General features: G+C 47.0%; 1 protein-coding gene across 2 annotated transcripts; it reads right to left on the bottom strand.

Annotated features, from left to right (window-relative positions):
* Positions 1–1,470: 1,470 nt before the first annotated feature.
* Positions 1,471–15,697, bottom strand: P2rx4 (purinergic receptor P2X 4). 2 transcript variants are annotated; one of them, XM_051176611.1, is made up of 12 exons: positions 15,405–15,694; positions 10,759–10,906; positions 8,629–8,700; positions 8,440–8,512; positions 7,877–7,973; positions 6,435–6,515; positions 6,195–6,336; positions 5,964–6,100; positions 3,408–3,501; positions 3,242–3,307; positions 2,863–2,958; positions 1,471–2,258 (listed from the first exon to the last, which is right to left on the bottom strand). In XM_051176611.1, exons 1-12 carry the CDS (start codon positions 15,536–15,538, stop codon positions 2,232–2,234), a joined length of 1,167 nt encoding a protein of 388 aa, XP_051032568.1. In that variant the 5' UTR covers positions 15,539–15,694; the 3' UTR covers positions 1,471–2,231. The 2 variants fall into 2 exon arrangements, with proteins under 2 accessions (XP_051032568.1, XP_051032569.1); XM_051176612.1 differs by lacking the exon at positions 8,629–8,700 and having other exon boundaries at positions 15,405–15,697.
* Positions 15,698–27,466: the final 11,769 nt, after the last annotated feature.

Genomic DNA, 27,466 nt, shown 5'->3' with positions numbered 1-27,466 from the left:
GCTTCCCAGATGATGTTCAGAACATGGAAGGACCACAACCATTTGAGTCCCTCTGTCCAGCCTTTTGATAAGGTACTTAGTCCCACTCATGAAGGAAGAGTGTACCATGAGTCTCTGTCTCCTCATCCTGTCACAATAGAGACCCAGCTTCTAAAATGTGAATTTGAGGGACATACTCTAACCACGTTAGCATCCCTAACCCTTCCAGGCCCATATGATCTGTGTTTAAGAAGCACCTAAGAAATCATTATTACATGTGTCTGTGTGTGCATGTCATATCCCCTAGAGCCAGAGTTACCAGTCATTCGTGACCCTCCTGATGTGGGTGCTGGAAACTGAACTCAGGTCCTGCAAGAGCAGCAAAGGCTCTTAACCACCCAGCCAGCCATCTCCAGCCCTGATGTGAGCACTTAAGAAAGCCACACAAGCCAGAGTTTTGTTAAAACCATTCCACACACCTACCCAAAGCAGAAACCCAGGTTGGCCGTTAATCCAGAAGAAACAGAACATTCCTAACCTGTCAGACTCCTGAGTACATGGAAACCGACAATGGCAAAGGGGAGGGGCGAGCTGCTTTTCGCAGCACAGAATTAAGTAAGTGTGAAGATGTGGGAGCTGCAGGGGGACATAGCTCCAGCTCCTGCCTCTTGTAGCAAGACAGGTGCAGGTAGTCATGCTTCGAGGTACAAATCTGAGAAACTAGTGAGGGGGGAGAGGATAAGTCATGTGTGAAATTGTGTTACCTCTGGAACAGTCATTGCATAGGTCACTGTAGAGGGATAATAGCAGTTTTATATGAAAACAGCAGCTATGGAAAACACATCATGTGCAAATTCCATGGGGATACAACCTAATGAGGATCACAGTTCTTAGGCTTGTAGGTTATAATAAGGGGGAAATGCTGGAGTTCCAAAAGGTAGAGCACCTGATGCATGCACAAGACCCAGAGTCTGGTTCCAAGCATCTCAAAAACAAAACTTGCCAGAAGCAAGCGGAGCCCTCTCCTGAGCTGTTGGCCCTCAGAAGAATTTACCCTGAAGGTTGTCACAGTCAGATATTGACCTGGGGCGGGGACGGATGGACAGGATGGGACACGACTACTCTCCAAATGAACGTGTTTATTCACAGGGTGGGACATGGTGCAGAGCAGGGTGAGTGCTCTGTGGGCCAGGGCAGGATAGAGGTAGCGAATGTGGGCCCAGCCAAGAAGGCTGTGTGTGGCCAGGGCTGTTGTAAAGCATAAGTTCTTTGGTTATGGGTTTATCATGGGTGGTGACCAAAGGTTGATTAGGAATTATCTGCTCCTGGAAGTGGCCTTTGCTTCCAGGTTATGCTTAGGTATAATCTTAGTATCGGACAGATACCACATGAGGCCCTCCGCCCCCTTGTTTGGCGGCTCCATTTGGATGTGAACAACTTTAATAACGGAAGGAGAGCTCCAGCTCATGCTACCAGACCGCACAGACAATGTTTTAAAAAGTCATTTCTTTTAATGATTGGTCCTCAGTCATTCCAACATAGCCCTTCTGAAAGGGAAAGCTAACTCTGCCTTTGTTACAAGGAACAAAGTCTCTAGATACAGGGAAGAGGGCCAGTGCCCCAGGCCTGGAGAACTCCCTTCCTTATAAAGTGCTTGGACAGCTGCTGTGCCTGGAAGGACTGGGTCTTCCAAGGGAGCCAGTCTTGGAGGCCCCGGAGAAGGGCGTCCCACAAGCCACAGCACTAGCTCTGTTCTCAGACGGTCCCATTACCTCAGTAAGCTCACTCCACGTAAACAGGTGGCCTGGTCAACACCACACCAGGGGTCCACTGTGTAGTGAGCAAATGAACCCCCACAAAAGGCTAGGTTAAAAGGCTGTAGAGGGTGGAGGAATGTCTTGAATTTGAGGTCAGCCTGAGCTACATATAGTCAAACTCTGTAAAAGGTTTAAAAAGAAAGAAAAGCCAAGACCCCCAAGGAGATGGGTGCTATGGAGTACCCTGAAATCCCAGCACTCCTGGGGACTGCAGCAGGAAGGTCTTGAGTCTGAAGCCCATCTGAGCTACAGAGTAAGACCCAGGCTCAAAAAATGACAAAAACAATACAAGACCGGCTGGGCAACCCTGAGTGTCTGTGGAGTGGAGGAGACAGAGTTAAACTCTGGAACTTTCTCTAGAGTGATGCAGCAGCCATTTCTCCCTTCTCACTGCGTCGACGAGGGCTGTGTGGGGTTGAAGTGTAGGGCCAGGCATCACTGGTTCATCTCACCTGCAAGACCCTGCAAAAGGGGGCACAAGTAACTCCCTAGTGTGTGTTGCCACCATGGGTTACCCAACCACCCAGGGCAGGAGGAGCTTGGTGCTTTTCCTGAGGATTTCTGGAAGGATCTTAACAAGGAAGGATCTGGAGAGGCTTCAGCTTGGTTCTGGAGCGTCTCCCAATATGGTCCAAAACCCTCATTCTGCAAGATGAATGTAAGTACCCACGTGGTTGTTATCACAATCCAGGTGTGACTAATTAAAGTAAAGCTGGGTTAGCTGGGTGGTGGCTCAGGCCTTTAATCCCAGTAATTGGGAGGCAGAGGCAGGTGCATCTCAGTGAGTTTGAGGCCAGCCTGGTCTACAGATCAAGTTCCAGAACATTTAGGCCTACACAGAGAAACCCTGTCTCCAAAAGAAAAAACAACTGGGTTTTAAAGAGGGAGTCCATCTGAAGGAAAAGCTGGAAATAAACGTGACCACAGCTGGTCAGTTGGCAGGTGCCACAGCTGGTCAGTTGGCAGGTGCCAACCTTTGTAGAAGGGCCTGGCTCTGTCCTGCACTGGGACAGGAGAGAAGACAAGGTGCTCAGGCTGCTCGCCTGCTGTGGGCACGGCTGCCTACCTGTTCGTAGTCTTCCACATACTTGTATTTCTTGTCCCGGTAGTAGTATCTTTTCTTCATGCAGTAGAGGACTATGACGTCACATAGCACAGTTGCCTGGTTTAGCACAGAATGAACCAGAATACTTTTAGCTGTTGCTTTGTGTGGACCTCTTCCTTTGAAACCTAGTCTACTGAGGAAAGGCATCTCCATCCCCGTGACTCAGACTGGACCCTGACCAATGAGCCACTGGTCTCAGAGGTGGGATGTCTGGGGCTTCTTTCCCCTCACCCTAGAAGCATCTAGTCTAGAGACAAGTCTGAGGTTTAGGAAAGCACAGTGCTTGCTAAGCTGCTTGATAGTTGAGAAAGGTTCCTTTCAGGAACAATTTGCCACTCACCACCCCCAGTAGTGCCAAGCCAGAGCCAATGTTGATCATGGTAGGGATGATGTCGAACTTTCCAGCCTGCGTAAGATAGAAAGAGAAACAGTGTTCTGATGGGGGACGACAGCAGAAAATAGGGTGGCGAGAAGCTCCCTCTCCCAGTGGGGTTCAAAGGGCCAACCTTTCCAAACACGATGATGTCAAAGCGGATGCCATATGCCTTGATGAGCGTGCGTTGCTCGTTGCCAGTGAGGTCCCTGTAGTACTTGGCAAACCTGGCAGGAGAGAGAAGGCGGGTTAAGGAGTAAGTGCAGATCTTGGGTCTTAGGAGAAAGCTGTAGGGCAGGACCAGAGTCCCTGGACACAGCTAGCCTTGGGTAGTAAGCTGCTCTGTGAGCTTAGCAGACACTAAGCACCCCAGGTCAGCCTCCCAGCTAATGTGAGGAAGGGCAGGGTGGCCAGGACCCCTCCTAGAGAAATAGAGTGACTCTGTCATCGCCATCTCCCACAGGATGGCAGAAGCCTCTTGCTCTGAATGGCCTTCCTGATACAGCCAAGCCACCTGGCACTTTCCAGGGGACCTTCGCTACCAACAGAGAACTTGGCAGCTGCCAGGGATCTTCAAAACTGCATTGAAGGGTGAAGGCCAAGCCTGGGCCTGGGATCTTGGCGTCAGTGCTTCTTCCTGTCCACCGTCTGTCTGTTTGTCTGTTGTTTATGTGGCTGGGCCGAGATACACAATTGTGCTGAAGCACACCCACACAACTCACCTACCGAACTCCAGAATCGAAGCCAGAGGAGCCTGTAATCCCAGAGTTCCAGAAGTTTAAATATACAATTAGCTAATTTGAGAACTGCAGCACCTCCAGAAGAAACCCTGCCTTCATCACGGTTCTATCAGCCTTAGCATTCTGCCAGTATCTGAAGCCTGGGATTTATCTGGTGCACAGCCTCCATGCTGTGGTCCAGGCTTGGGGCTCTCAGGTGAGACTACTGCTGGCAGAAGCCAGGAGCCAGATACCCTGTGTGTCCGTCAACTTCTCAGCTCTAGGAATCCAACTCACAACGGCCTCTATTAGAACCATGCAGTAATAGAGATGGAACAAACGAAATCTGAATCCCAGGGGAGCGGTCAAGTTCCTGCGCTAGACTCAGTAAGCCTTCTTACAGCACACAAATTTGATTCCACAAATTGCCACTAGAGGGACTCAAGGGCAACTTTTTAAAAGAGTTGCCCAGCAAATACCCATGAAATGGACATAGGATTTTGCTGCTTTAAGAAAATGGCAAATGTGTTCCCAGGCCTCTCATCAGATTCCCAGGTGTCCTGGATTGGATAGTATCCCCTTCCCAAACTCATGTCCAGCTAGGGCCTGCAAATGTGTCCTTATTTGGAAATAAGGCTTTGCAGATGTAATTTTAGTTAAAATGAGGTCATACTAGATTAAGGTCCACCCTAGATCTAATGTTCAAGAAGAGGAGGAGAGACTGGGCCAGGCATGGTGGTGCATGCTTTTAACCCAGTGCTCAAAAGGCTAAGGAAACCCTATTTCTGGAGTTCAAGACCTAGTCTACACAGCAAGTTCCTGGTCGGGGTGGGGGGGGGGAGGAGAAGGTGGGTGTGGTGGTACACACCTCTAATCCCAGCACTTGGGGTGATGGCAGGGGGATCATGAGTTCAAGACCATCCTCAGCTACAAAGAGAAAAGATATACAGAGGGAAGAAAGCCCTATGACCACAGAGATGGTAACACATGTACAAGCCAAGGATTGCTGTAGACACCGAACACTTGAAGAGGCAAAGAAGAATCTGGACATAGAGCTGTGGCAGCTCACCCCTGCAGACACCTTGGTTTTAGAGTTCTGGTTTCAGAAGTACTAGAGAATAAAATTCTGTTGTCTCAAACCATTCAGTTTTTGTTACTGGAACCCAGGGAAGCTGATATACGAGCATTTTCAGCAGGCAAATTTGAGCGCAGCCCTTTGTTTTATTTTTATCGAGACAGGGTCTCACAGTGCAGCTTAGTTTCGCCTCAGATTCGTGCCTCTCCTGCTTTAGTCCCCCTGGTTCTGGGATTATGGAGATCTGTAACTATGCCTGGCTTGGGCACAGGCTTCTCTTGAGTCTTTATAACCTCTGCATGCTGGGACAGAAGCAATTACTGAAAAACCAATTTCTGGACCAGATCCCATCGGCCTTGAACAGAGCCCACAAGCTTATCTATTTGTTTCTCACAGTAGTGAGTGGAAAAGATGGCTCTCAGAAGCCTAAGCTGCTGGCTTCTCTACCCTGCAAACCTCAACACATTACAGAAAGATTTTATTTTTATGTGTTTGAGTGTTTTGCCTACATGTAAGTACACCATGTACATGCAGCACCCAAAGAAGCCAGAAGAGGGTGTTGGATGCTTTGTATCGGGACTTATGAACAGTTGTGAGCTGCCATGTAGGTGCTGAAACCAAACCCTGGTCCTCTGTAAGAGCAGTCAGTGCTCTTAACTGACGAGCACTGATAGCATCAAAGAGCAAGGAGAGCTCTTGTGGGCCTGGACATGACAGGCAAGGCCCTGCTGGGAATGTCCTACCAGGTTCCTAGCCTTCCTGCTTGAACATGACAGACACACAGTCTGTCCCTTGGCTGCTGGCCTTTCAGAGGGGGAAGGGTATGAATAACCCTACAGGTATCAACTATCACCACTACCCCAACATGTGAGTGGCAGGGCCCAGGCTCACACACCTGAAATTGTAGCCAGGAGACACATTGTGTTCCAGGTCCCGGGTGTCTAGGCGCCGGAAGGAATATCTGGGCAGGCAGAGGGAGGCAGCCCTGTCAAGGTTGCAGTCCCACTTGACTTGGATGCCCATGATGCCTCCCTGTCGGGAAAGCAAGAGACACACAGCCAGGTTTTCAGGACGCAGGTCCATGCTGGGGTCACCGAGGTTCGTGAAGAGCCATGCTAGCACCTACCTCAACTGCCATATCCTGGAAGCTGTGCCCCGCATCCTCCACGATTTTGCCAAGACGGAATATGGGGCAGAAGGGGTCCGTGTAAGCATCATAAATGCACGACTTGAGGTAGGAAGTGGTGATATTGGGGAGGATATTCCTCCTGAAGTCAGGGAGAAGGCAGAAGGCTGAGCAAGGGGGACCTCAGGAAGAGCCAGCCGTTAAGAGGCTTGTGAACACGCATGCCTAGCCCCTACTTACTTGCTGAAATTAAACTTGGGGTACCAGATGTTGTTCTTTACCAAGAGGGTGAAGTTTTCCGCACCCTTTAAAAAAGCCGGCCTGGAAAAGAATTTCAATGGTTACTAATTGCATGCACACGGCTGTGATAGTTTCTGATAGTTGCAGTGTCCCTCTCAAGGAGAAACGGGAGCCTCTGGCATTTTCTACTCTCTTCTGTGTAACATTAAGTAACCAGGCCTCTGGTCCTTCCACCAAAAAGGCAGGAATTCCGGCCCAAGCCCAGAGCGTGAAGAACCTGAGCATCAGCTGAGGAGGATGCTGGCTACGCCGCCATGATTCCTGAGCCATCCGCTGGCCTCAGGTTTGCCTTTTCGGGTGTTCACCTGCAGGTACATCCTGGCCTCGCAGAAAAGGAAACCATACCATCAGCGGGCTCTGAAGGGTGCCATGTCAGCTTCTGGCTGACAAATGAGGTGAGTCTGCCCACAAGGGAACTCATTTTTGGAGTGGATTTTTCTCAGTGAGAATCCAGAAATGCAGGGCTGACCATTCTGTGGAGGAGGCCTTGCCTGAGGTAGACTTGAGCTTTGAAGTTATAAATGGAGTCACCCACCTCAGCCCTGCCTAAGGCTGTACTTGGGTTTTTTGAGGCAAGGCTTCTCTATATAGCCCTGGCTGTCCTGGAACTCACTATGTAGACAGGCTAGCCTCTAATTCACAGAGATCCACCTGCCTCTGCCTCTTGAGTGCTAGATTAAAGGTGTGTGTCTTGTTTTGTTAAATGAAACATGAAATGTGCTGTGTGTGTGTGTGTGTGTGTGTGTGTGTGTGTGTGTGTGTGTGTGTATGTGTGTTGGGGGTGGTATATGTGTGCATGGTGTTTTAGCCACCGAAATCCAGGTATGATAGTTTATGCTGGTATTCCCTGGTATTCTCTGAAGCAGGAGGCTGAGAGCCCAGGGCAGGACATGGCCTAGTGGGTAAAGGCACTTGCTGCAGTATCTGAGGATTTGAGTTCTATCCCCATGTCCCAAATGGTAGAAGGAGAGAGCTGACCCACAAGTTCTTTTCCAACCTTCACATGTACGTACATAATAGTATGGCATACTTACACATACGAATGTGCAGGCACACAGAATGTAATTAAAAATTAGTTAATAGCAACAACAAAAGAGTTCAAAGCCATCCCTGACCACATAATGAGGTTCTTTCAAAAAAAAAAAAATCAAAACCAAAAACTGTTTTCTGTTGTTTATGAGCAGCTGACACTTCTCCAGCACACCCAAGTCACCTGCACCCTTAGCACAAGTGACAGCTCTGTGGTTGACAGCCACTCCCTCAGGGTGGGATGGCTCCACTCATAGACAAAGAGTGCACAAAAAATCCCAAGCTCACCTCACCCTCTCTGTCACCTCCCTCCAGGCTGAAAAGCAAGGCCAGGGGACCTGGGTAGGACTCACGTTGGCACACCAACGTCATTCTCCACTGGGCACCATGCTGCCACCTCACAAGTCTTCACAGACTCATTGAATGGAACACATCTTCCAGTCCCAATTCCTGTGAAGAGAGAATGGTCTGGGTGGACAATCTTTTACCTGTGTGCAGAACGATATAAGCCCACCCCACCCCCCGCCCCGGGCGGGGATCCTGGGCCTCCAGTCTTTAGTAAATTATGGGATTTATATGGTATCTAGAAAATGGAAGGAAAACAAGAAGGCTGCCTCAGAGTTGGCCACGTAACTGCCAAGGTTAAGTCACAGAGAGGGGCAACGTCTGGGGTGTCCGCCACAACACGGGTGAATGCTGTTACACCAGGTTCCCCTGGCTTCATGTAGCATTGGGGGGGGGTCTTCTCTGATACTGAACTAGAACTGAACCCAGGCCCCTTCAAGCCAAGCAGATTTTTATTTCTACAATTTCTCTATCGCAGATGCACCACAGGAAGTGTGATGTCATCAGAAGCCACTTTCCCCAGGTCCAGCATCTGCTGAGAAGTCCCAGCTGTCCAGTCACTCACTCCTACCATTGCTGTGGGTGCCTGTGGAACCAGTAATGCAGCTGGAGTCTGACTTACAGACAGTGGTCTTATCAGGAATCTGGAAGGAAAGGAATGGAAACAGGGTCCATGTGGTCTAGCCCCCCCCACACACACAGTTTGCCAGGAGCAGATGCGGGTATGAGGCCTGAGGGGATTTCCCTGAGAGCCACCTACTTCTGGACACGTGCTCTGCGTCTGGTTCACAGTGATGATCATGTTGGTCATGATAAAGATGGAGTTTTCCTCCTGTGGAAAGGACAGAACCCTGTTGAGTCACCTTCAGAAGAGCTGAGTGAGGTCTGGAGGAACCCTGATGTGGCTGGAGACATAGCTCAGTGGTTAAGAGCACTGGCTGCTCTTCCAGTAGAGCTGGATTAGATTCCCAGCACCCACGTGGTAGGTAGCTCACAACCATCAGTAGCTCCCGTTCTGGGGGACCTGACCCCCGTTTTTGGACTCCATGGGCATCAGACACAAAAGTGGTGTGCAGACATACATGCAAGGGCAGACACTCATACGATAAAGTTAAAAAATACACACACGCACGCACGCACACACACACACACACACACACACACACGCACGCACACGCACGCACACACACGACCTCATAAAGAAATGACAGACAATGACCCCAGGAGATTCTAGTTAGATGCCCCCTCCCCAACCTCCACTATATGCTTGTAATATTAAAGAGCTTCTAGAAGTTTCTAGCATTTCATACCCCCACCCCCAAAGTAAGCAGAGTAGGTTCTAGAAGCCATTTCAGGTCCCTGCAAGCATCCCCTCCCCAGGTCAGACAAGGTGGTGGACGCTCTGGCAGCAGCCAGAACAAACTGCTCTGCTGGGAGGCAAGCCACAGGAGAAGTGAAGCAGGAGTCTCTCCCGACACGTTGTCACCCTGCCAGCAGTGTAACCGATGACAACCCCTTAACTGGTGCCAACAGGAGTCTTGCTTCTGAGCGCCCCCTGGAGTTAGAGGTGTCCAGTTCATTGTAGCCTTCTTTCTGTTTCCTGTTTCTTAGCCTTTTCATTTAGGGAAACTTCAACCTAGAGACGCATCACATAGATGCGCCTATTCCATCCATGGAGACAGCTCAGGAAGAGAGCCCCAGGGGACCCCCCAGCCACCAATTCAGCTGCTGGCTGGCCCTCCCCATTCAGTTCCAGGAGCAGAGTATTTGCGCTTCCTTGTCTACAGCAGGTACAATGGGTGTGACAGTCCCAGAGCTTGTTAGGCTGGGCTGGAGGCCACCACCCTGCTGAGACTGGTATGTACCAAAAGACCATCCCGTTAAAATTTTTTTTCTTTTTCTTTTTCTTTTTTTTTTTAGACCGGGGTTTCACGGTGTAGCTCTGAATGGCTTGGAACTCACTAACTCACTGTGTAGACTAGGCTGGCCTGACATTGACAGAGATCTGCTTGCCCTTGCCTTTTGAGTGCTAGGATTAAAGGCATGCACCACCATGCCTAGCAGTCCATTTTATTTTTCTGTCTCTTTAGCTCTGGCTTTTCTCCCATCAAACCCTTCCCCTGGGAAGGCCAGGGAAATGAACACTTTTAAAGAGAGTATCTGAAGACCTTGCATTCTCCCTGCTAGCACCAAGTCAAGTGCTCACAGTTTAACTCAGTTGGCCAGCACATCAGCCATCTGGAGGAGACATTGGGCCAGGGTTGGGCCAAGAGGCACATAACTGCAGAGTCAATGTTTAACTCGCAGATTTGGGGCTGGAGATTTGGCTGCACAGCAGAGTGCTAGCCTAGCATGTGTGAACCCCTAGACTCCATCTCCAGTCCTAGGGAAAGAGACCAAAATGTCAACTTGTGCCTGTGTGGATTAACAGACAGTATGTAGGTTAGGACACCCCATGCAGCAATTTCTTCCTTTTTGTTCCTGAAGGAATAGGATGGGTTCCTTTTAGTTGGGATGTGTGGTCTTTAACTGCTGTTTGTTGTTTTTTAATACACCCTCTGACAAGCTTTGCCTTGTGGGTGTAAGACACGAAAGCAAACACAGAATGCGGAAGGTGCTATTTCGAGCCCCACTCTGCCCAGGACTAAAGACCTTTGCTTTCTCAGCCCCTAGAGCTTACAGAGATGAAGGTGTGGGAAAGACAGTGCTGGGTCAGAGCCAGCCACACTCTAGAGCAGTAGGGAGTTCTCTGTTAGAAATGACATCTCAGAGAGCTGGCTGCATTGCTGTCTCCAGCCAAAACCACCTGGGCGCGGAGGTAAGCGGACTCTGGCCACTCGTATGTGTGCGAAAGCGGGAAGAGCTTCTTGTGCACAGACGTCCGTCATACCTGAGCTGGGATCACATAGTCGGCCACGTCCCAGATCCGGAATCCAAGTTCAGAAGTGTTGGTCACAGCCACACCCTTGGCCTTGGTTGTCACCGAGCTGACCACTGAGTCAGTTTCCTGGTAGCCCCTTTCCCACACAAACACCCACCTAAAAAATACAGCAGGTCACGGGGGTCAGTACATTCAAACCGACACCAGCGGAAGTGTGGCATTTACTAATCATGGGACTTGCAAAAGCTGCTCAACTCTACAACACTCCACTAAGTGAAATGGGCATAGTAGCCACATTGATTATTTTCTGAGAAATAAATGACTTGGGTTAGCTAGCATGGTCAACGGCATGCAGGAAAGGCCCGATGGATGCCGTCTTTATTACTGGATGTCGGGGCAGGCTATGGGAGTCACTAATGATAGGTTATTATAACAATAGTTTCCATTTGATTTCCATGTAGTGAGCCGTTTACTCCACTTCATGAGGCCCCCACATCATCATGATTGCCTACAGTTTACAAAGGCAGGAACACAGACAAAGATGGTCAAGTCACTTACCCAAGGCCATACAGCTAATAAGTAGCAGAGTTGGGATTTGAACTCAAGTCAGAAACCTCTGAAGCCTCTCTTGTCTCTAGACAAGGGAATCCCATCTTTTAAGACTGGCTTCTGCTATAAGGCTGGTCTGCTACAGGCTATATAGCTCAAGCTGAGCTCAAATTCTGAGGTGGTAATCCTCCTACCTCAGACTCCCAAGTGCTGGGATTATAGCTGTGAGACACTGTACCCAGTTGGTGTGTGTGTGTGTGTGTGTGTGTCTGTGTGTGTACATGTGTGTGAGATGATGTATTTGTATTAGTATGTGTGATGTAAAAGTATGGGCTCCCCGTAAAAACCAGAGGACAACTTTTAGAAGTTGATTTTCTCCATCGTAGATTCTGGGGAGCAGATAAGTTGTTAGGCTTGTATAGCAAGCAATTTTTGGTTTTGTTTGTTTGATTGGTTGGTTTTTCTGAGACTGTGTTTCTCTGTGTAGCCTTAGCTGTCCTAGAACTCACTCTGTAGACCAGGCTGGACTTGAACTCAGATATCGTTGTGCCTCTGCCTCGTAAGTGCTAGAATAAAGGTGTGTGCCACCATGCCCTGCTAAGAAGCACTTTTTGAGACATGGTCTTCCTATGTTGCTCTGGCTGGTATTTAGTATGGAGCCAAGGCACATACCATATTCTGCTCAGGGAATTTATGTTTGTGTTCTTGTGTGTATGTTTGCATGTGTAGGCAGGCCAGAGGGCAGCCTCAGGGACCCTTCCTCAAAACACACCTACTTTGGTTTAGTTTTGATACATGGCTTTGAAACATAGCCTTGGCTGTCCTAGAACTCACTGTGTAGACCAGGCTGGCCTTGAACTCCAAGAGATCTGCCTGCCTCTGCTTCCTGAGTGCTGGGATTAAGGACATGTGCCACTCCCTCCCCCATGGCTAAGACAGGGTCTCACTGACCTGGGGCTGGATGATTAAGCTGGCCAGTGAGCTTCAGGGCCCTACCTGAGTCTGCCTCCCCAGTGTTGGGATTACAGTTCTGTGACACTGAACTAGCTCTGGGTCTCAAACTCTGGTCCTTGTGCACTGAGCACTTTACCACCTCGGCTGTCCTCTCAGCCCCTCGGGGAAACTTTTTACAATACTCTCTGACTTTTTCCTAGGAATTCTGGTCATCCCATTGTTCCTCTCCTAAAGTAAGGGCATTAACTACTCAGCTAAATAATTACAGATCTAGAGGCATCTGTGAGCAGGGTACAAAACACAACTGGAGTCACTGGATCTCAGTTGGCACTCAGTCGAGTTCCCCACCCATACACTGAGAATGACAGCTGAAGCGCCACAGGATTGCAGCAAGGTAAAGTCATAAGGCCACAGCAATATCCTAAGCACCACACAGCAGCCAGAACGCTGCCCCAGGAGTTGCTGTTAAACTCGCACAGGACACCACTCTGCTGCTGTCTCACAACCAAGACATGCTAAAATCCGTCTCTGTAGGAGACATCCGTCCCTGTAGGAGACATCTCTGTAGGAGACTCTCTTCCTGAGCAAGACTTGAGAAATCAGTATTTTCCGTTACTGTTTCATGGGTTTGTTTGATATGAGCCATCCTCAAACCCTCTTTCCATCTTAAATACGGGTTTCTCTCGCACCAAGTTCTCTTCTGCAGGGCTTCTAGGAACCCATCAGCACTAAATGCTTCCATGTAATCCATTTTGACACAGAGCTTAGAGCAGACAGGCTGAGTTTTATGACCCAGAGCACTGAGTTGCCAAATAGAGAGAGAAGGAGAGAGAGAGAAGGAGAGGGAGAGAGAGAGAGATGGTGCGATCATCATGTGCAGTTATTTCCTCATCCCATGAATAAGATCACTGGAAATTCTGAGGTCAGTGTCTTTTTTTTTTTTTTTTTTTTTTTTTGTCAGTGTCTTTTTGAGGAAGGATTTGCTTTATGCATTAAGAGATTACTCTTTCACCAAGATTAATGAAATCAGGAAGCTAACAAAGAAGCTAAAAGCCAGGGTGTGATGAATTGTCCTTATAATCCCAGCACTCAGGAGGCTAAGGCATGAAGATCGCTTGCAAATTCATCTGCCAGCCTGGACTATGTAGGTAGTGCAAGGTTACCATGGGCTACATAGTCAGGCTTGGTCTCAACAGCAAAAGTTTAAAGTTTACAAGTCCTGAATTTGTATCTTGAATCAGCACAGGAAGACAGGGAAAAGCAAAGCACTGGTTATTGATTTTTTATAGAAATGATTGGGGCAGACATTACTATATAAGGAGACTCCATAACTATGCTGCCCAATAGAAATAGAATAAGTAGGGGTACCTAAGTAAAATACCGCAACAAAGTGTGTATACAGTGATCACAGTACCAAGTGATCTTCACAATCTAGTGTGTAGTTTCCGGTTTGCGTGCATTTTGAGTTAGAGCAGGGACAGCTCCAGCAGTCGGTGGCTGCATGTGGTCTTCTTAAGATGACAACAGCCACAGGACCTCATAGTACAGAACCTTAACACATTATCCCAGGAAAGCAAACGCTGAGAGCTCAAAGCTCCATCAGAGCTCCAGATTCCAGGTAGTTCGAATCCAAGCTACTCACTCAGCTAGCAGCATGTCCTAGTACTGAAGAGTCCATTGTGAACACTGTAACTACCCTTACCACGTCCAAACCTGGACATGGCTAGGTGTTCGGAATCCAAGGCCTCGTGCATGCTAAAGGCACATTTTATCTATATACAGACTTTTGGAGACAGGGTGTCATGTAGCCCAGACTGGCTTTAAACTCAGCGTTCTCCTGTGCCAGCCTCCGGAATAATGGGATTGCAGACACATCCGTTACTACCACACCAAGCTTCGGCAAGTTCCTTCTAGAGCCTGCTCCTCCTGTGCTGACATATGTTGGAACGGAAACCTGCAATCTTGTGAATTCCCTTAGGCAGTCAGAACAGATTCCAAACTTCACACCAAAGCAGGGGACCTGTCACTTTATTATTTATTTTTGAGACAGGGTCTCACTATGTAGCTCTGGCTGTCCTGAAACTCACACCAGTCTAGCCTCGAACCCTCAGAGGCCTGCCTGCCCCTCTCTCCCCAATGCTAGGATTAAAGGTTGTGCCTTAGGCATTCTTAACTGCTGGGCCAGCTCTCCAGCCATCTGTGTAACTATGTTGTACACCTTTCTCAGCTGAGTTTGGGCAGGCACAGAAAGTTTGGCAAGCCCTGCTCTATAGCTCTATAGATGCAGCTGAATCAAGGGCCAGCTTGTTAACTGGCAGTCAGTATTTTCCTAAAGATTCCTAAATGGTCCCAAGGTGTGATTAGTGATCATTGCTTTAGGCCTGTTCGAAAGAAGAGAAAGCAGATCCACCTGTCAAGCCAGCAGCTGACACCAGAACACCTGGAAGTGGGCCCAAGACAAAGGTAACTCCCACTTTTTCTTCTAGGGATGGGGGTATTAAATTCTTAAAGGCACGTTCAATTAAAATTAAGTATTTAATAACGCCCAGTGATGGCGGTGTATATAGAAACAGTAAACGGGGAGCAGAGGTTAGTATCACAATAAGGCAGGTACCCATATTCCAAACAATCCAACAAATCAAGGGAAGTGACCTTAGGGCATTTTTGGGAAGTGCGACATCTCCAGGGTATTGTGTCATTAAAAGGCAGGAAACCACAGACCCAGAAAGTACCGAATGAAAATTATTTTTTGTCAGCAGATTTTGAAATGGAAACGAAGAGAGAAGATTGTGACGTTTAGAACAAAGCCCTCCCTGCCCACTCCCTCCACCAAGTCAAAGGGCATCGCGGAGTAGGTTGAAAGGTTAAAAAAATACAAGAAAAGTGGGGTGCCAGTCTAGCCAAGACTTACTTAGCTGTAGGACATCCACGTGTCCCCACTGTCCTGTACAAGCCGGTTACAGGTGGCTAGAGCCCGGGGAGGGCGTGTCACCACCCCTTGGAAGAAGTTGGGGTGGAGGTCGCCGTCCGGCCCAGCGGGTGCCCCAGGCCCGGGAGGGGGGGGATGGATAAGGGGCGCTGCCAAGTCCGGGCCGGCCGTCGTCCGGCCGTCTGGGTCCCCCCAGCCGCGGCCCCTCCCCAGGCCCGCTCACCCGATGACGTAAGCCAGGATGAGCAGCTGCACCACGCGGTTCATGAGCCCCACTTTCCGGCTGCGGATGAGCACGATGCGCGGCGTGTCGTACTCGAACAGGAAGGCCCCGAGCACGGAGCAGCAGCCGGCCATGGCTCCGCCGCCCGCTCGGTGAAGTGAGCACCGCGAGGTCGCCTCGTCGCAGCCCGGTTGCGGCCTCAGTCCCGCCCCAGCAGCTCGGGCTCGGGCAGGCCCGCGGCGACGCCCGGAAATAGGCGGCGCGTGGCCTGAGGTGCGCGTCTCCTCCCCCTGAGCCACCCGAGTCCTCCGAGGACGACGCCAGGACTGTGACACCCCCCCCCACACACACACACACAAAGAGCTGGAGTTTGAAGAGCAAGAGTGGCTTTGCCTTCAGGGATGCATTTCCTCAGGAGCGGGACAGGGGAGCACTGTCAAGTCCAAAGTGACGAGGGTAGTGACGCCCCTCAGGCCTAGGAGGAGTGAGAAGCAGATGGGTGCCTCCCTGTTGCAAAGGATGGCTCAGCGAGGCTGAGTTCAGATGCAGGATAATGAGCCACTCCCCTGGGGGAACTTAGGTAAGAGTCCCTTTCCTAGAGGACCTGAGTGCCCAGGAGAAGAGCTGGGCACTGAGGGAGCCACTCCCTCTGGTTGTAATGGAGGAAGCTGTGTCAAGCTGCATTCTGAACCTATAGGGTGGGGTGGGTAGTACGGGGCGGGTGTAAATATTTGGGATGCAAATATTTGGGGCGTTTATAGTAGCCACATAACACCATCATATACCCCTCCTAGAGCTGAAGTCAGGCCAGGTCCCTGCCCCATAATTGTCTTGGATAGGACTGAGAGGAGAAGGTAGCCAGGACCAGGGAGGTGTTCCTGTAGTATCCAGCATTAAGAATGTCTTATCACAGGCTTAGGGAGAACTGGAAAAATAGAAGCCAGCGGGGAGACACCATTGTTACATGTCACATATATCCATTCCCTTCAACCATGCTTTTATAGGTGTTTTATATTTAGTGTAACAAATGCATCCAAGAAGTGTTAATACATACCTTCCTTATGCCAGGTACTGTCCAGTGAACATAGCAGGGAGAGCATCTTGGTCTCGTGCACTATAAATATAGCAGGTAATTTATTTTAGGTTCTTATTGTACTCACTGGTTCTTTTAATTTGGAAAACAAGTAGTGTTTGCCTGATTTAAAAATGATTTTAAAATCCATATTGTTCATCATACTCTCTAAGGATGTGTTCTGAGCCATGGGGTACACACATTACTCCATAGATCACACTTTTGCCAAAATGCTGAATTAGGAAGGCATACCCTTTAGCAAGCTAGAATGTTTTAAGCTTCAAATTTACGTCTGAAGAGTCCAGTGTAGTATCTGTGGTGAAAAAGACTACATTTTCCACCGCAAATGGCTTCAAGCACGCCCTCTACACTGTTGTATCTCACAGTTACGTGCTGATCTGGTCGACCACACAACTTCCATTTGAAAATGTGCTTTATTATATGTTTTTCACTTATGGTCAACTGTCTCATTAGGTAGCTTTCATATTAGTTCATCTTCATATTTCAAATACCTAATATAGCATCCGATGTTACAAATTTGTAAAATGGGTTTTTTAATAAATAAGTTGAATGGGATATGAATTATGGGACAGTAGAAAATATTGATATTAAGATGTAAAACCGATGCATAGTAGTTAAAGAAATTAAAACCTGTTGGTAAATCTGTTAAGGAAATAAATATTTTTCTGCCGGTATCCACAAAGAAATCTTAGAAAACAGTGTTCTTTAGTGATGAGGAGAATTGGGACCATTCAAAGGCATATAATCTGAATGAATTATTAAGAGATGAATGAAGGGGGGGACCCATGGAGTATTAATTTGTAGAACCAGCAGGGAAGGGTTTCTCAAGTGTGTCTGTCAAAACTAGTTCACTGGAACACCACACCTGGGAATCGGAGACAGGTCCATTTTGTGCTTCGCGTTTCCTTCATTCCGTGTGTGTGTTAGCTTTTGGTCGCAGTGACAGAAACCTGGGAGGAAACAAAAGGAATAAAGATGTATCTGGGCTCAAGCTTTAAAGGTTTCCATGACAGTCATGATTTGTCTTCAGATGAGGCAAGACATTGTAGCAGCGAGGGCATGATGGGGAAGGCCTTCTGAGCCCATCGCAGCCCAGAACCAGACATGGGAAGGCATGGGAACAAGGTGTCTTTCCAGAACCAGCTCTGGATTTCTTCACCTTTGATTTTCTACATCCTCCCAGTATTGTGATTGGCTGTTGATGAGATAGGTCCCTCAGGATTCAGTCACCTCTCAGGGATGAAGTCTACAGTTTGGGTAAGAAGCCTTCAATACACAAACCATAACGCCTGTTACCACAGACTCATCCCAATCACTAAGTCTTAAGCTATAAATTGTGTGGTGGCCCTAGAATCCTACACTCTGCAGACAGAGCCAGGAGGACTGGCACACACCTAAGCCATAGAGTGAGACTCCATCTCATCCTGTAGTCGGTGTTTAGGGACACTGGCTACCAGGCCTGGCAACCTGAGTTCAATCCCTGGAACCCGCACGGTGAAGGGAGAGAACGGGCTCCACATGTGCTGTGGCCAATGAATGCACAAACTCCTTCCAATAAACTCAGAGAAACCCTAAAACACAAGAATAAATAGAAGCACTGTGACATGTCTTTAATCTCTCTTGTCTGTTGTCCGTGTCTTACTGGGTTTTAGATCCTGAGTTTCTCATGGGCAGGACAAATGCTTTGCTGCTCTTACATCTACATCCTGATTGCTTTTTCTTAAAAAAAAAAAAAAATTCATTTTTAAAGGATTTTTTTTTTTTTTTTTTTTTTTTTTTTACATTATAGGTACTTGTGTGAGTATGGAGTGTGTTATGAGCTTATGCAAGTGGACATTGGCTCCCCTGGAACTGGGGCTCTAGGCAGTTGTGAGCCGCCTGATGTGGGTGCTGGGAACCAAACATGGATCCTCGGGAAGAGCAGTCCACACTCTTAACCTCTAGGCCACCTTCCCCATCCTCTTGTTGTTGTTGTTGTTTTTGTGGTGGTGGTTGGGGGCGGGGCTTTGTGCAAGTGCATACAGAGGCCAGAGCTGGAATGTTGTGAGTCACCTGACCTGAGTGGTGGAAGGTGAACTTTGGTCCTCTGCAGGAACGGTATGTGTATGGATCAACCACCAGGCCATCTCCTCGGCCCTATAATCATTCTTCCATAACAGAACATCTTAGTTTGTTTCCTGGCTGTGAGATTCCTCAGATACATGACCTGGATTTTTCAGACAAACAAAAAATGTTAGCCGAGTGTGATGGTCCACACCTTTAATGCCAACAGAGGCAGAGACTGGCCAGCCCAGTCTAAATAGCAAGTTCCAGGTCAGCCAAGGTCTCATTAGACCCTGCTTAAAGAAGAAATTCAGTAAGGAACTCTGCATCTGCCTCTACTAGAAGGGGGAACATCCCAGGAAAAGGCAGTGGTGGGTGGGGTGATCTTAATCATGTGATGATATTTACTGAGTGTTGTTGATGCTGGGGCTGTGAGGCCTAGAGAGCTGTGCTGAAATGTAGGCATAGGCATTGGGGAGGAAAGAAAGGAAAGCCCATAGTTCGTTTTTAGAGGTAGCTTGCAAGTGCTTTTCCTTGAGGATGAAAGTGCATTTCCAGCCTTAGGAAGTCTGAATGTCATGTTTTCTTGCTTCCTTTTTGAGAGAGGGTTTCTCTGTGTAGTCCTGGATGTCCTGGAACTCGCTCTGTAGACCAGGCTGGCCTCAAATATACAGAGACCCGACTACCTCTGCCTCTGGAATGCTGGGATTAAAAGCTTGCACGGCCACAACTGGTAGTCTCTTCCTGGTTTCTGTGAGAGCAGTTAAGAGAGATGTACAAGTTCAAGTTCTTACAAATCAGTATCATGAGACATAGTCAGAGAAGCTGATTCTGAAAAATGATTAGGAAAAGAAAGTTTTGCATTTATCTTCTTGCCCTTAGTTCATCTTTCTTTTATGTTCTGAAGACCAGACTAGGCTCAAACTCACAGAGCACAGAGATCCTTCTACCTCTGCCTCCTGAGTGCTGGGACTAAAGGTGTGCACCACCTTTGCCCAGCTTTAGTTGATCTTTTTAAAATCAGCTTTAGGAGCTAGAGATGAACCCCATGGAAGAGAGTTTCCTTTTCGTGCACAAAACCCTGACTTTGACCCGCAGCATCATAAGAACAAATTTTACTGATGTGTGTGTGTGTGTTTATTTGTTTGAGATGGTCTATATGTAGCTGAGGTTGGCCTCAAATCTATCATCCAAGCCTCAGCTTCTCCAGTGCTAACACAGACACAGCACAGACTCCACCCTCCTTACATCTCAGATCTTAATCAAGTTCAGTTGCTTTGTTCATCATGCGCTTGACTGAGTGTGGCTGGCGTTGAGCAACCTTGGTAAGAATGTTTTTCAGTGAGAGTGCCAGCCCAATCCAAGGAGGAAAGAGTAGCCTTCAGCAAATGGCACCAGAGCAGCATGCAAAGGAATGAAGCCGAATTCCCCTCCTTTCGTGCATAAAATTAAATTTGTCTCACAACTACAGAAGGCTTAAATATCTGAGCTCAGCTGACAAACCTCTCAATAAAGACCTGAGTACAGAACTCTGAACCTTGAATTAGGCAGTAAAAAAATTTTTTTTTAAGATTTAATAGAGAAACACAGAAAACACAAGGAAAAAAATACTTGTACTTTGTCACAATTTAAAGTTTTGTCTTTTAAAGAAGCAGGCCAGTATAAAGTCCCCACAAAATAGGGGAGGTACTCAGAAGTCACACATCTCATAAAAGCCCAGAACCTGGACGATCTCAAGTACTGTCACTTAAAATGACAGTGCAGAAACAGACAAAGGAAGAAAACTGAAAAAGCTTTTCTTTACCCAGGTATATATCTGTAGTCTGAGCACTTGGAAGGTGGAGGCAGGAGGGTCAGCACTTGACGATCATCTCTGGCTGTGTAACAGGCTCCAGTCCAGCCACGGTTACACGAGGCTTCTTCTCAAGCCAAAATGGTGGGGAGTACATTTTTTTTTGAAACTATGTAAATTATTAGTAAAGAATCAAAAAGATATACAATGTGGTTAGTTATTAGACAAAAACTAGGTGTCATGATGACATACTATTTCATCCACACTTGCAAGGCTTATGAAGGAGATATTCAGACTGGAGAGTTGGTATAGCAAAGAGCACTGGTCAGTGTGATTCCCAAGACTCATAACCAGCTGTAACTCAAGTCCCACTGCATCTGACTTCCTCTTCCAACCTCAGTGAGCACCAGGAGTGCACATGGTGCATAAATAGGAAGGCAAAACATTCATACACATAATAAAATGTAATTTAAAAAAGATGAACAATAAGGGGGGGTGTGACTCCAGTCCCAGGGCACCTGATGCCCTCTTCTGGCCTCCTTGGGCACCAGGAAGGTACTTGGTGTATAGACATACATGCAAACACAATGCCCATACACTGAGATAAATCATTTTTAAAAAATGAATGAATGAGCCAGGTAGTAGTGGCAGACACCTTTAATCACAGCACATAGGAGGCAGAGGCAGGCAGGTCTCTGAGTTCAAGGCCAGCCTGCTCTACAGAGTGAATCCCAGGACCACCAAGGCAATACAGCTCTTGAGAGGCTAAGGCTGGAGGATTACAAATTATAGGTCAGGGTGTATGTGTGTGTGTTTAGAACATGTTTGTACATACTATGTTTGTGTTTATGCCATTATTTGTATTATATGTAGAAACCAGAAGTCAACCTTAGGTGATGTCCACTTTATTTTTTTCAAGGCAGGGTTTCACTATGTAGCCCTGGCTGTCCTAGAACTCACTATGTAGACCAGGCTGGCCTCGAACTTGCAGAGACTCACCTGCCTCTGCTTCCCAAGTGCTGGGATTAAAAGTGTATAGCACTACTCCTGGCTACTCCACTTCGGTTTTGTTTGTTGTTTATTTGGCTTTTGTTATTGTTGTTGTTTGCTAGAACATTGCTAGTTTGGCTAAGTTAGCTGGCCAGTGTGCCTTAAGGACCCTCCTGTCTCTACCTCCCCAGTGCCAGAATCACAGGTGCATGCTGCTGCATCTACTTTGTTATGTGTGTTCTGGGAACCAAACTTAGCTCCTTATGTTTTCAGAGCAGCTACTTTGCAAACTGAGCCATCTCTCTACCTCCAAAATAATTCTTTTAAAGGTTAATGTTTTGTTTGAGACAGGGTCTCACATAGCCCGTGCTGGTTTTAAACTTGCTATGTACCTGAGGATGACTTGGCATTTCTGATCTGTCTCCACCTTCCAAGTTCAAGGATCACAGGAACACACACCACACCTGGCCCAGTAGTGCATTTCAAAGGATGCAGTGTCATGGAATTGTATTATATCTGCCTAATAATAATAAAGGAGTCAGGAGTAAACAGTCAGGACCTAAGGAAAAACCAAAGTAGTTGCAGGTGACAGAGCAATGGCCCTGAACTCCTCTTTGTTCACCAGGAGCACCCCAAGGCCTCACAAAGAGTATTTGTTTTAGATAAAACAGTTCACACTATGATTATCTGGTTTCTGTGTCAGTTGTTGAGCCGTTTCTTCCTCTTCTAGCCCCTTTCCCATGGGTGGCCCAGCAGCCATTTTCATGCTATTTGACCTTATTCCCCCAGCCATAGCTCATTGTACCACAGATGGCAGGCAGCTTGCTCCAAGCCTGACTATGCTGAGTCTCGCATTGTGTATAGGCAGCTCTTCGTTCTCCAAGCAACTGGAACAGGGTTGACATAAGCACTGCCCACTTAAGAAGCTAGAAAGGTGAGCTGCAGGGGCCAAAATGAAACAGAATAGCCAAGGAGTAGGAGGCTGAGAGCAGGGCTTCCTGGCTCTGCCCTCTTGGTTCACTTTGTCCTTGAAAGAATCTGTTTAGGGGCTGGAGAGATGGCTCTTCCAGAGGACCTGGGTTCAATTCCCAGCACCCACATGGCATCTCACAACTGTCTGTAACTTCAAGATCTGATACCCCTCACTTGGACATACATGCAGGCCAAACATTAATGCACATAAAAGAAAAAGAATCTGCTTATAACCTTATAGCAAATGCTCATGCTAAGTATGAAACCCAGGCACTGGCATCTTGACCAAGCATTCTATTTACTGTTGAATCTCTGTTTCTAAACTTAAGCAAAAAGTCTTAAATTTGGAATTGCCAAAGCATTGTAAGGTGTATGTTTTTCCTGCCCGCCGCTGGTCTTGTCCCGCCGCCGTGCCAGCCCCAAATAACACACAGAGACTCTGTATTTGATATAATGCTGTTAGCTAGGTACTAGTTTCTTATCGGCTAGCTCTGTCTTAATTATTAACCCATTTCTACGTATTTCCACGTGGTCTTACCGAGAGCGGAGGAATGGCGGTCCTGTTTTCTCCTGACTCCCCATGCTGGCTCCTCCTTCCTATTTCCTCCTTGTCTCCTAGTCTCTCCTATCTTCCTTTCCTATTGGCCAACAGTGCTTTATTCATTAACCAGTATGAGAAACATATACAGAATGCCCTCTCCCATCAAAGCATGGTGCTGGCCTCTGTGGCACACATCTATGATCCCAACACTTAAGAGGCAGAGGCAGGAGATCAGGAGTTCAGTGCCAGCCTTAGCTACACACAAAGTTTGGGGCTATCTTGGGTTATATTAAACCTTGTCTCAAAATCAAAAAATAAATAAAAAAAAAATGGCTATGGTGCTAGGATTCAACAGATTGAAAATGTCACCAGTAATGTAGGCGTTTGAACAAATGTTTGTATGAATGCAGAAAATTAGAGAGAGGTGGGAGGCACAGCCTGAGGCAGCTAATACTAAGCAGCAACAAATACATTAGCAGTCCATAAAAAGAAACTGGGTGTCTATAAAAAGCAGAGCCAAGAGCTCCAAAGAGCTCATCAGTCTGGGGCCATTTAGTTAAGAGGCCGGCAGTGACACACCCAGGTGTGCCTTAGGGTGTCATTTGGTTATAGAGCATGATAAGACTGGCATTCATCACAGTGGTATCCAGTCACAAGGGCCTTGTAAATGAGCTAACCGGCTTTGTTGGAAGTATCTATCACAAAGTAATATCTAAATGTCTAGGCACCTAAAGACACAAGGTTCATGCATTCGGCACAGAGATGTTAAATATGTGACCGCTGTGTGGCACTGTGGTGGGTGTATGTGGTGTAGATGTGTATCTGTATACCCATACACTCAGGCCATCTAAACAAAGGATTAGTTGATAGCAAGAAGGAATACTTGGGAATGTTGCTCTCTTTCCCAGTGCAGTTCTTGAGATTGAATCTCCTGAAACAAACAAAATCATGGCTCTTCTGCAATTGTAGTCTGGGGCGGGAGGGCGTGGCTCGGGAAGAAGATGGTGAGTTGGAGGATACCCTGGGCTATATAACAAGATCCCCATCTCAAAGAGAACACAAACAAACCAACTCAAAATGTCTGACTCTTTTGCTGGTTATAGATAACTCTGCGTGTCCCTGCCCCTCAACCACTCATATCCCCTTAGTTGCCCTGAAGTATAATCTGCCAATGCTTAGATGTGTATGTGTGCAAATGTTTGATTGCGTTTTCATCATGATTGATGACATCATAGGACAGACACACTAGGTAATTCCTTTCGTGTGCTTACTGGTCATGTGTACAGTGTTGAAATGTCTATTCTGATCTTTTGTTCATTCTAAACCTCGGCTGTCCTTTTGTGATGTGAGAGTTCCCTGCGTACTGTAGACAGACGTCCATCATCAGATTTCTAGTCCGCTGGTGTCCCTCCTGTCTGGAGAAAATGAAGCTCTGAGAGGCAATGGCCCGGAGACGAGGGCTTCAAACCTCGTGGACTACTCTGAAAACTTGAGTACCCACCCACTCAGCCTGCTTCTGCTGTGTGACGTGCAGCCAGCCACAAGTGAGGCAGATCTCAGGTGGCCAGCTGCCTAGTTTCCCCTGGGCCTGTGCACTTCTGCTGCTAGCACCGGAAACGCTGAGGACCAGGTGTGTGGTGTATGCCTACAATTCCAGGAACTCGCAGGCCAACCTTGCTAGTCAGGATTGCTGGTCAGGCCAGCCTGGTCACATAGTAAGATCCTGTTTCCTTCAAGAAAGGAAAACCTGAAAATAAATGGGATTAATTGCTGACTTTTTGACTTATCTAGCCAACTTCAGGAAAGGGCATGAAAGCATGTATTTTGTTTTTGAGGGAGATAGAGGTCCCCAGGGTATGGGGAGCTGGGGAGATGGCTCATTGGTACAGTACCTGTCTCTGAGTTTGAGTCCAGCCTGGTCTACAGAGGAGTTCCAGGATAGCCTCCAAAGCAATAGAGAAAAACCCTGTCTCAAAAATAATCAAAACACCAAAACCAAACCAAACCAAACCAAAACAAAAAGATAACATCTTGAGTTCAGATCCCTAGTATCCATGTGAAAAGCCAAGTGTGGGCCCGTGTGTAACCCCAGCACCGGGAAGGCAGAGTTTACTGGATTATATGGTAATTTAGTGTTTAAAATTGTTCAGAAACATCCTATTTTCCTTCTCTGCTTTTCCAACCTATGATATGCACAGTTGTGGCTTTCTCAGCCGGACATTCAGAGTTCTTTGAGTGGCTCCAAACAATAGCCAAGGTTTGGTGACAATGAGTCATTGATAGGCTCTGATCCCTTGGATCCTCTTTCTCTTCCAGCTGGGCAGAGCTGCCAGAAACAAAGAGAAAAATCTCCTTTAGGAAGAGCCTACCCAGCTTTACTATATCAGCCAGTAGAGATATGCACGTGTATCCATCAGATACGCAGTTGCAGCCTGTGCTAGGTATCCCTCAGGCCAAGGAAACCAAAGTCCTTGTCTTAGGGAGGTTTTACTCCAGTGCCAAGAGGTACACAGTGGACAACACAGGAAAGCCAGAGTAGCCAGGGGAATCCACTCCAGTTCATTACCAGGAGTGTTTGGAATAATCTTGGTACTTTAAAAATCTCTTGTGTGACTGTCTGGTTTTTTTTTCCCCCTAGACATATCCATCTTAATAATCTTTTTATAAGACTAGTTTTAGTTTTGTTTTCTTAAATTTTTATTTCACTGATTTCTACCCTACTATTTCCCTTTTATTTCTCATAGTTGTTTCTATTATTCTTCAGTGTGTTGAGTGTTTAGCTTGTATTTTTTCTTTTCATCTTCCTAGTTTCTGATAATTATTTAGAGCTGTGGATTTCTTTCTGTATGAAATACCTCTTTAGCTGTGTCTGCCTGTTTTGACTTGTAGTGTTTTCACTATCTTTGATTTTATATATTTCCAGGAATCATTTAGCAATAATCAATAGAGGTTCCATTTTTTTTTGAAATGTGTCTTTTGAAAATTCATTTTTAGTTTCATTGAAATGTGTCTGAAGAACATGTTCTGTGCTATATTGAACACTAGGATGTACATGGCCTGATGCGTGTTGGTGTTTTTATAAATGTTCTATGTATATCCTAGAAGAGAAAGTACAATCTTGGCAGAGTATTAGATTCTCTATGTATCTGTTATCTTGGAAGAAGCATGTCTGAGTCATTTATTCTGATAACTGCGTGTGTGTGTGTGTGTGTGTGTGTGTGTGTGTGTGTTACAGGGTGATATTCTAGCCAAAGAGAACATCAAGAATGAAAGCCATGAGTAGGGATGAGCTTTGTTCCAGTAACAGAGAGAGAATGAATTTAGCAGAATGGGCTGGGAAGGAGGTGGTAGAGCTTAGGCTCTGAGCGGTGGCCAGAGCTAGTGAGGCCTTTGAAGCCATGGTGTGGACTTTGGCCTGCACAGCAGATCCCTGACCATTTACCAGGTGGCCTGCTAAGCACTTTGCATAAGCTTAATGTCAAGTGTAAATTGAGTTCATTTTATACAAGGCAGAGAACATTTTGAGATTGAGTACCCAAAAGGTCCTGTTCAGTCCAGTCCTCTCCTTTCGCAAATAAGAAAACTAAGATGAATTCTAGACAGGTTTCTGTAGTTCAGACCCCCCTCACCTACAAAGTGAGTTCCAGGACAGCCAGGGCTGTTACACAGAGAAACTATTTGAAAAAAAAAAAAAATGCAAATCACCAAAGGGCTGAAGAGATGGCTCAGTAGTTAAAAGCACTTGTTTCTAGCCAGGTGGTGGTGGCGCACACCTTTAATCCCAGCACTTGGGAGGCAGAGGCAGGTGAATCTCTCTAAGTTCTCGTCCAGCCTGATCTACAAAGCTAACAGAGAAACCTTGTCTCAAAAAACCAACAAAACAAAACAAAAAACAATAAACAAACCAACAAAAAAAGCTGGCTACTGTAAGGAGTACGGTTTTTTCCTCCCGCCGCCTAGTCTTGTCCCGCCACCAAGCCAGCCCCAAATAATACACAGAGACTCTGTATTTGATATTATGCTGTTGGCCTGGTACTAGTTTTTTATCGGCTTGCTCTGTCTTAAGTATTAACCCATTTCTGCTGATCTATGTATTTCTCTTACCAGGGAGCCGGCCGGCATTCTGCTTTCTCCCGACTCTCCATCTTGACTCCTCCTTACTACTTCCTCCAATCCTCCTTGTCGCCTAGTCCCACCTATCTTGCTTTCCTATTGGCCAACAGTGCTTTATTCATTAAACCAGTATGAGAAACATATATAGAATGATATCTCCCATCAGGCTACTCTTTGGAGAACCCAGGTTTGGTTCCCAGCACCCACATGAACGCTACCAAGGGACTGGAACTCCAGTTAGAGGGCATCCAGCCATGCTTACTTCTGCATGCCCGTCTTGCTTCCACACCCAGTAGGCCTGCCCGTGGTGCACAGATACACAAGCAAGGGAAATACCTGAATAAATTTATAAAGTGAAAATAGAAAAGACAAAGTAAGCCTGGAGAGATGGCTAACTGGTTAAGAACACTTGCTGTTTTTGCAGAGGACCTGGGTTTGGTTCCTAGCACCCAGATGGCAGTTTAGAATCATCTATAACTCCAGTTCCAGGGCATCTGATCCCTTCTTCTGACATCTGA

The sequence above is a fragment of the Phodopus roborovskii genome, unplaced genomic scaffold (genome assembly GCF_943737965.1).
Source record: "Phodopus roborovskii unplaced genomic scaffold, PHOROB, whole genome shotgun sequence".
Lineage (NCBI taxonomy): Eukaryota > Metazoa > Chordata > Mammalia > Rodentia > Cricetidae > Phodopus > Phodopus roborovskii.
This window is presented reverse-complemented; position numbering and strand designations above follow the sequence as displayed.

Excerpts from the sequence above, each read along its gene's own strand:
- P2rx4 (XM_051176611.1), bottom strand. The coding sequence starts at position 15,538 with ATGGCCGGCTGCTGCTCCGTGCTCGGGGCCTTCCTGTTCGAGTACGAC. Across the intron at positions 7,974-8,439 it reads CACAGGCACCCACAGCAATG|GAATTGGGACTGGAAGATGT; the intron begins GTAGGAGTGAGT and ends CTCTCTTCACAG. Across the intron at positions 3,502-5,963 it reads TCTCCTGGCTACAATTTCAG|GTTTGCCAAGTACTACAGGG; the intron begins GTGTGTGAGCCT and ends CTCTCCTGCCAG.